Source organism: Hemibagrus wyckioides, linkage group LG05, assembly GCF_019097595.1.
Source record: "Hemibagrus wyckioides isolate EC202008001 linkage group LG05, SWU_Hwy_1.0, whole genome shotgun sequence".
Taxonomy (NCBI): Eukaryota; Metazoa; Chordata; class Actinopteri; order Siluriformes; family Bagridae; genus Hemibagrus; species Hemibagrus wyckioides.
The window spans coordinates 380,805-390,804 of NC_080714.1; the positions used below are offsets into that span (position 1 = coordinate 380,805).

General features: G+C 38.2%; 1 protein-coding gene across 3 annotated transcripts in view; it reads right to left on the reverse strand.

The window, feature by feature from the left end:
* hmcn2 (hemicentin 2) overlaps positions 1 to 2,488 on the reverse strand; it is a 52,022-nt gene extending 49,534 nt beyond the window's left edge. For all 3 annotated transcript variants that reach the window (XM_058390122.1, XM_058390121.1, XM_058390125.1), the window contains exon 1: positions 2,075 to 2,488. In XM_058390122.1, the coding sequence (XP_058246105.1) occupies positions 2,075 to 2,312 (238 nt within the window). In that variant the 5' untranslated portion in view covers positions 2,313 to 2,488. The remainder of the gene's footprint in view (positions 1 to 2,074) is intronic.
* Between the last annotated feature and the right edge of the window lie 7,512 nt (positions 2,489 to 10,000).

A 10,000-nucleotide genomic window follows, 5' to 3' on the forward strand; every position in this document is an offset into this window, starting at 1 on the left:
TACTCACAAAAATACTAGTTATGGATTTACACACTCAAACAGGCAGGAGCCTTTCTGTGTGGAGTTTGCATCTCCCCGTGCCTGTGTGGGGTTACTCTAGGTACTCCAGTTTCCTCCCACAGTCCAAAAACATGGGTTGATTGATAATTGTAAATTGCCCATAGGAGTGAGTGTGAGTGTGTGTGGTTGTCTGTCTATATGTGTGGCCCTGTGATGGACTGGTGACCTGTCCAGGGTGTACCCCTGCCTTTCACCCAATGTGAGCTGGGATAGGCTCCAGCAGATCCCCGTGACCCTGATTAGGAATAAAGCGGGTATAGACGATGGATGGATGGATTTACACACATAGTTCTGCCAAAGTCACCAGAATTTAATGCTTTAGTTTTGTTTTTAAAGAAAAAAAGGAAAATTTGTAAAATTCTCCTTGGGGAGTGATTAAACTTGAGAAATGCCCCAGGGGGTAGGACAGTTGTTAAAAGCATTTCACTACATGTCGTATTGTGTATGATTTCGTATGTGATAAATAAAATTTGAATTTGAATTTGAGGGTGCACATACTTTTGGCCATAGTGAATGTCACTGCCTCATTGAGTCAGTGCCACTAAATCAGCCCTTAACTGCTTAAGCACTTAGTCACTGCTTAACTAATTTACCGAGTCACTGATTCAGACCAGACAATGTGTTAATAGCAGAGGTGGACAGTAACAAAGTCCATTTACTTGAGTACTGTACTTAAATACAATTTTGAGTATCTGTATTTTACTTGAGTATTATTTTTTCTGGAACCCTGTTACTTTAACGTCACTCCATCTGAAAGACTAATATTGTACTTTTTACTCCACTACATTTCTGTCCAGGTCACTGAGTTGAAAGTAGTTAATTAGATGTTAATTAGAGGATGATTTTTTTTTCACTCTTGTAGCGTCACGTGTCACAAAATTCAGTGGAACTCTGATCAATTGGGGGCAAAATGGACGAAGACAGATCATCAGCACATCCATGGCCATACTGAGACAGAATGTTCCAGTTTTTAGAAAAGAGTAAAGATTCTTTTCGTTTTAAATGTTTGCTTTGTTTAGCAAAAACAAACCACCTTGGAGCCTATAAAAACTCTCCATACAACCATACTGAGGTAATGTATACTTTTAATTTCTGGTAAAAGCTTGAAATGGATATTGCCTGTGCTATGAAGTATGTATGGTAAGGTAAATGTTTTTTTTGTATTTGTTTGCCTAGTTGCCATAGCTTTGCATATACACCAACAATACATTGGTAATGATGTTAGTTAACACGCAAGCGTTCAAATTCTCATACTATCCTAAATAGTATTCAAAAATAGAATTAGTATGCCCCAAAAATTCCTGGATGGTTTACTACTTTGAAATTCGAAGTGCAGAACGACGCACACTCTAATGGGTAATATTGCCCACAAGACACAGTATCATGGTTACAACTAATGGTTTGAAATTTTTGGCAAATAAGTCTTTTTGTTTTGCTCTTTGTTAAAGCAGTGTTGCTGTTGGGCAGTTATACAGATGCAGTTATACAGATGCAGTTATACAGGTACAGTTATACAGGTACAGTTGTGGAGCTGGGTTTTAAAGCAGGTTGGATTTTTTTTCTGATCAGTCTTCATTTACAGACCACTTGATTCAAATGTGCATGAATGGATTCACATAGATGTGTACTTCTTTGTTGGGGGTAGGAGTGTTAAATAAAACATGACAATGATTATACCAGTCTTTTTTCTCAATTCAGTTGTTTAATTTCTACAGGTTTTGTAACATTCTAAACGCTCTTAATTCCACAGATACTACACACTGGTCAGTATATTCACTAGGTTGCTACAAAAGGTACTGTAAGTATTGCATACAACAATAATAAAACATTACATTTACTTTTTATTTTTGATAATTAAGTACTTTTAAAAAGAAGTACTTCTGTACTTTTAATCTGTCTTTACAACTTTTACTTGTAATGGAGTAATGTTTGACCAGTAGTACCTGTACTTTCACTCAAGTAAGGAAGCTGTGCACTTTGTCCACCTCTGGTTCATAGCAGGTGTGTTCATTACCTGGGTCGTGGAATGGCACGAGCACGAAGTTGCGGATGGGCGTGTCCGTGCGGCTCAGCATGCGGTGCAGTATGCGCGAGGCTCCTTCCATCACCTGTTGCAGGTCGTCGTACATGGAGCCTGTGACGTCAAACACGAAGGCGAGAGAAGAGCCGCTGATCTCGTGCTCCGGGTTTAACTGCGAGTGCGTCGGGAGCAACGCTAAGGCTACCGCTAAAAACTTTATCCAGAACTCCATCAGAACTTCACTTCTGGTCCAAAACAACAACACATTACACACCGAGCTCTTCTGAACCGCGTCCGCGAGACCGAGATGAAGATCCGTTTAATTCGCGGTACTGTAGAAGAACATTCCGCTCAGGACGGATTCATCCGGGAGACTGCAGGCTCTCTCTCTCTGTGTGTGTGTGTGTGTGTGTGTGTGTGTGTGTAACCTGACCCCGCAGCTCACCCACTCACACACTCACACTCACACACACACACACACACACACAGGGCTGGGAATTCTCAGACAGACAGACAGAGGCAGCAGAACAGACATGTTGGTTATTAATGGAAGTGTTAATGAAAGCAGAGCTGTGTGTGTGTGTGTGGAGTAGAGAGATTTTATATATGATATTTATATATAAAGTTCTCCCTCTAAAACACTTCCATGTTTTAGAATAATAATGGTGTGGTTTTTGTTTTTCTCACCAACTTTTACACCAATAAAGGTCACAAAAACAAACAAACAAACAAATATCACAAGATTTCATTTTTCCCAGAACTAAAGATGGTGAGAAAAATAAGTACACTCTATAATTCAGTGGCACATAGAGCCGCCTTTAGCAGTAGTGATGTTTCTCCAAAACCTTCATGCTCCATAATGTTTTTGGAGAACCTGACCATCTGACCACCTTCTTTGGTCTGTTTTTAATTGTTGTGGAGTCCTTGCACTTTACACCTTATTTACATCATCTTTATCACATAATTCATCACAAACATACCTAATATTCCCTCTCTCTCTCTCTCTCTCTCTCTCTCTCTGTGCGCATGTGCGGGTGAGTGAGTGTGTAAGCGTGGTGGAGGTGTGAGTGAGGACTCGTATCTACTTATTTTCTATCTTTGTGCTGTTTGTTGTGTGCGTGTTTTGGAGTGAGTGGTGATTTTTTGTTGGGGTGTGTGTGTGTGTGTGTGTGAACTGTGCTTCCAAGCGTCATGGCTTTTAACGAGTAATTAACGAGTGAGGTTAAATCTGTTCAAACAGGCTGTAAAGACCCGGAGTTAAAACACATAACATGTTATAGGAGACAGTTTACATGGTTTTAAATAACAGAGACGAGGACTTGAACATCACTTTTAAAATTGTTCAAGATGGAGTTGATCATGTAATTTTTGCAACTTCTGGCAGTTTAAAGTGTTTTGGGTGTGGAAAAGAGGGACATCTGATAAGAAGCTGTCCTGAAAAAGGAATACAGACGGATAAAACTACAGAAAATAAAGAATGAGATAAAGAAAAACAGGACAGTGCACAGGACAAATCACAAAATAAGAATCAGGGAAAAAACAACATAGAAGGTCAAGAAGGAATAAAAGTCTGTGAGCCTGAAAATTCTATGGAGATTGGACAAGAAAAAACACAGATTAACATTATAAGTGAACAGAACATACAGCCAGAAATAAAACAGAGTGCTAAAGAGCAGGTAGACACCGATAACACCGAGCCGATCACTGATGAGGCTAGTTTTATTACAGTAAGATCAAAAAGAAAAAAAAACTAAAACCAAGAATGAAAGTCCACAAACAAAAAAGAAAAACTTGGCTGAAATGAAAGAAGAAAAGCAAATCCCAAATATACAGGAAACAGAAATGGAATCAAGTAGTGGACGGGAATCAAATATAGAGACAGAAAGTGATGAAGATGGACAAATTAGTGATAAAACAGATTCGTACAAAGGCAAAGACATAAAACTTTTTCTCCAAAAAACCAAAAATTTGAAAGGGGTTAAAGTTGACCAGCACTTCCCAGACAAGCAAGGTTTTATCGACTCTGTCACCACCATCAGAGAGAAAAACCAAAATTTAGTCACCAAGAAATATACAGGCTTAAAAAGTTCTTGACCAAAATGAGACAAGATCTTTTATACAATGATGATGAGAGTGTGTAATTTTACATCTGATAAAACCATGTCAATCGCCCTTCTTTTATTTTTATTTATGAGTGATTTTAATATTGCTTCATTAAATATAAGGGGAGGGAGGGACGCAGAAAAACGTGCAGAATTGTATGAACTAATTAAGATAAAGAGAATTGATGTTACTTTTGTACAAGAAACACACAGTAATAGGGAAAATGAATATAAATGGATGACAGAATGAGAAGGACAGGTAGTTTTAAGTTCAGGAAGCTCAGTGAGTGCAGGAGTAGGTGTTTTGTTTTCAAAGTATTTTTTACCCGAATCCTACACCTCAGAAGAAATTATTGCTGGCAGACTACTTTTAATCAAAGCAAAGTATGAACATTTTAATCTGATTTTAAGTAATGTCTATGCTCCAAATAGAGATCCAGAACGAGTTTTATTTTTAAACAGATTTTAACTGCACTGAAAAAGATGCAGACAGAAATCACACAGAACCACACACCCCCTCAAAACATGCACTAATAAAGTGTATAAAAACCCATGACTTAATAGACGTATGGAGAAGACTACATGGTAATGAGAGACAATACACATGGACACACTGTAGAGATAACTACATTTCACTAGCTAGACTAGACAGATTTTATTGTTTTAAACAAAATTTCAATGTTTTTAAAGCTAGCGAAATAACACCTGTTAGTCTCTCAGACCACTTTTTAGTTTCATGTAGAGTTTTTATTGCAAATTTTAAACCTAAAAGTGCATACTGGCATTTTAATGTTTCTTTACTTAAAGATGTCAATTTTATTGAGTCTTTTAGGTTTTTCTGGACTTCTTTTAAGAAAGATAAGAGAGATTTCTCCTCTCTTAGACATTGGTGGGACCATGGAAAGGTTTTAATCCAGCAACTCTGTCAGGAGTACACTGTCAACGGACAGTCTAGGGACATCACCAAGTCATTAAGGGACCTAGAGATAGAAATGCTAGAACTCCAGATTTTAGCGGAGTGTACAGGAAACAGAGGACACTTTGAGAGCCTCAAAGCAAAAAAGGCATCAATGGCAGATCTATTGGGCTCCAAAGCACAAGGGGCTCTTATAAGATCCAGATTTAAGGGTACAAGTGAAATGGACGCTCCGTCACGTTTCTTCTTTGGACTAGAAAAAAAGAATGGACAGAGACAATTCATGCACTCAGTTCGTACAGATGATGGTCAACACTTAACCTGCATGAGTGACATCAGACAACACGCAGTCAGTTTCTACAAAGAGCTCTACAAGTGCGAGTATACAGACAACGAGGAGCTACTATGTAATTTCCACCAAGGGCTTCCAAAAGTGTCTCCAGAGGACAATGCTGCACTCCAAGGGCCACTGGCCTTAGAGGAGCTACAGGCTGCCTTAGGCACAATGGCAGGAGGAAAGCGCCGGGGATCGATGGACTTCTGGTGGAATTCTACAAATTCTTCTGGCAAGAGCTGGGAGAAGATCTGCTGGAGGTCCTCCAGGAAAGCCCCTGTGAGATGTGTCTTCCTCTGAGCAGCCGGAAAGCAGTACTGACTCTTCTGCCCAAAAAGGGGGATCTAATGGACATAAAAAACTGGCGCCCAGTGTCACTGCTGTGTACAGACTATAAAATTCTCTCAAAAGTACTGGCCAACCGACTAAGGGACATTATGGACTCGATAGTACATATTGACCAGTCTTATTGCATACCCAATAGATCCATCATTGATAATGTTTCCATGATTCGGGATGTTTTGGACATCTCAAGGTCATTAGCAGTTGATCTTGGTTTGATTTCTCTGGACCAAGAAAAGGCTTTTGACCGGGCTGAGCATCAGTACCTCTGGAAAACTCTGGAGGCATTTGGTCTCAACCCCGGTCTTATAGCAATAATAAAAGTGATGTACCAGGATGCTGAAAGTGTACTCAAGATCAACGGAGGGTTAAGCGCACCTTTTAAAGTCCAACGGGGAATCAGACAGGGCTGCTCCCTATCAGGTATGTTGTACTCTTTATCAATAGAACCTCTTTTACACAGACTCAGAACCACTTTAAATGGTTTCTTTTTACCTGGTTTTAATGCTCCACATGTTTTGTCTGCTTACGCAGATGATGTTATGATCTTAATACAAGATAAAGATGACAGAGATTTTAGAAAAAATAGTCGTAGATTTTAGCAAAATATCATCATCTAAAATCAATTGGAAAAAAAGCGAAGCAGTTACGGTAGGAAACTGGGCTCAAGGCCTGCCAAAATTAAATGGGGAACTAAAGTGGAAAAGGGGAAGCTTTAAATATTTAGGAATTTACCTTAATGAAGAAAAGAAAAATTGGGAAGGAGTTCTACAGAACATTCAAGGTAAATTAAAGAAGTGGCAGTGGCTGAAGGCCACTCTCTCAGAGGGAGAGTCCTCGTAGCCAACAACTTAGCAGCCTCAACATTGTGGCATCGCCTGGCCTGCCTAGAGCCCCCTAAGGGCCTTGTTGAAAAAATACAGGCATCATTAGTTGATTTTATATGGGACAAAGTTCACTGGGTCCCACAGAGTGTACTTTTTCTCCCAAAAGAGGAAGGAGGGCAGGGCCTGATTGATATAAAAAGCAGAATCGCCACCTTTCGCCTTCAAACACTGCAAAAGTACCTGATAGGGTCTGATTCCCTGTTGTGGAGAGATTTTATGAATTTTATTGTGAGTAAAATTGATGGTCTTGGTTTTAATCGCACAGTGTTTTTAATGAACCCAAATGTTTTAAATGTTTCTAACTTGTCAACTTTTTACTAAAGTGCTTTTAAAACATGGACTCTGTTCGAGTGCAGATCCCAAGGTCCCGCTGTGTCACTGCACTGGCTTTTAGAGGAACCTTTGGTGAGAGACATTCAAACTGTCTACCCTGGACTCACACAAAACCTCCAAATCCAAAAATTCACAACACTGAGAAAGCTGTTGGACACTGCAGGACCAGGATTCAAGAACACAACAGCGGTGGCAAAAAAACTCGGGATACAATCGCAACGTCACTCTGAGGCCATCATCAAAAAACTGACCGGCAAACTGACAGAGGAGGAAAGGAACCTTATAGAGAACTATCACTACGGTTTAGAGATGCCAGACGAAGGGGAGCCTTTTCCAGAATTGGAACTTTTACCAAAGCTCAGTGGTTTTAATGGGTTTTTCCTCGACAAAGACAAAAGACATGTTTTACCCATCTATGAAGCAAAAGGAAAAGATTTTTACAAACACTGTGTGTTCTCTCCATACTCCAGACACGGTATGGAGAGAAAGACTGGGGGTTTTAAATGATTTTAAACCAGCATGGAGGGTTTTTTATAAAACACCGCTAAGGAAGAGGGCGGGTGACCTGCAGTGGAAGATTTTACATGGGGCGGTGGGGGTGAATGTTTTAATCTCCAAATTTAATGCCGATGTTTTAAAATCCTGTCCCTTCTGTAATGAAGATGAAACTGGTCACGGCTTCACCCTCTGACAGAGTTGCTGAAATCTTTTTTTATTTCATTTGGTGTGAAATGGTCCCAGGTTTGTTTTATATTTGGAGCAGGATACAGAAAAGCAAAGAGACAGAAAAGGGAGTTGATCAATTTTATCGTAGGAGAGGCGAAAATGGCCGTTTACATAACAAGAAAGAATCAGATTGAGAAGAAAAGATTGATCAACCCCATCTCTGTGTTCAAAGCTTCAGTAAAGGAATGTGTCAAAATAGATTTTCATTTTTTTAAAGCGATGAATGACTTGAGCACTTTTATGATGAAGTGGTGTTTTAAGAATGTGATCTGTTTTATTGATGAAGATGAACTCTTTTAACACCCTTTTACACTGAACTTTGGAAAGTGCTGGTTTTTTAAGACTTAAATTTTTTTTACTGTAAACATCTGATTATTTAACACATCTGAAACACACGTGACTGCTGTGGATAGAACTACCTGGAGATCATGGAGATGAGCAGCTGCTGTTGTAGTGGTCAGTTTAGCATTCAGGTCTCCATCAGTGAAGATCTGATAGCTTCAGCAGGAAGGAATTTACATTAAAACTAACAAACTCCTGCTTACAAAACTATACTTTATGTCTGAACAGTCCACAGATCCAGAGGAGTATCTCAGTGTTTATAATGCGTTATAATCCCGCTCTCTGTGTTTATAATGCTTTATAATCCCGCTCTCTGTGTTTATAATGCTTTATAATCCCGCTCTCTGTGTTTATAATGCTTTATAATCCCACTCTCTATGTTTCTAATGATTTATAATCCCACTCTGTGTTTATAATGATTTATAATCCCGCTCTCTGTGTTTATAATGCTTTATAATCCCACTCTCTGTGTTTATAATGCTTTATAATCCCGCTCTCAGTGTTTATAATGCTTTATAATCCCGCTCTCAGTGTTTATAATGCTTTATAATCCCGCTCTCTGTGTTTATAATGCTTTATAATCCCGCTCTCTGTGTTTATAATGCTTTATAATCCCGCTCTCTGTGTTTATAATGCTTTATAATCCCACTCTCTATGTTTCTAATGATTTATAATCCCACTCTCAGTGTTTATAATGATTTATAATCCCGCTCTCAGTGTTTATAATGATTTATAATCCCACTCTCTGTTTCTAATGATTTATAATCCCACTCTCAGTGTTTCTAATGATTTATAATCCCGCTCTCTGTGTTTATAATGCTTTATAATCCCGCTCTCAGTGTTTATAATGATTTATAATCCCGCTCTCAGTGTTTATAATGCTTTATAATCCCGCTCTCTGTGTTTATAATGCTTTATAATCCCGCTCTCTGTGTTTATAATGCTTTATAATCCCGCTCTCTGTGTTTATAATGATTTATAATCCCGCTCTCAGTGTTTATAATGATTTATAATCCCGCTCTCAGTGTTTATAATGATTTATAATCCTGCTCTCAATGTTTATAATGATTTATAATCCCGCTCTCTGTGTTTATAATGATTTATAATCCCGCTCTCAGTGTTTATAATGATTTATAATCCCACTCCCGATGTTTATAATGATTTATAAACACACTCTCTGTGTTTATAATGATTTATAAACCAACTCTCTGTGTTTATAATGATTTATAATCCCACTCTCTGTGTTTATAATGATTTATAATCCCACTCTCAGTGTTTATAATGATTTATAATCCCACTCTCAGTGTTTATAATGATTTATAATCCCACTCTCTGGTGTTTATAATGATTTATAATCCCGCTCTCAGTGTTTATAATGATTTATAATCCCGCTCTCTCTGTTTATGATGATTTATAATCCCGCTCTCAGTGTTTATGATGATTTATAATCCCGCTCTCTGTGTTTATGATGCTTTATAATCCCGCTCTCTGTGTTTATGATGCTTTATAATCCCACTCTCTGTGTTTATGATGCTTTATAATCCCACTCTCTGTGTTTATGATGCTTCATAACCCCACTCTGTGTTTATAATGATTTATAATCCCACTCTCAGTGTTTATAATGATTTATAATCCCACTCTCAGTGTTTATAGTGATTATAATCCCACTCTCAGTGTTTATAATGATTTATAATCCCACTCTCAGTGTTTATAATGATTTATAATCCCGCTCTCAGTGTTTATAATGATTTATAATCCCGCTCTCTCTGTTTATAATGATTTATAATCCCGCTCTCAGTGTTTATAATGATTTATAATCCCGCACTCAGTGTTTATAATGATTTATAATCCCGCTCTCTCTGTTTATAATGATTTATAATCCCGCTCTCAGTGTTTATAATGATTTATAATCCCGCTCTCTCTGTTTATAATGATTTA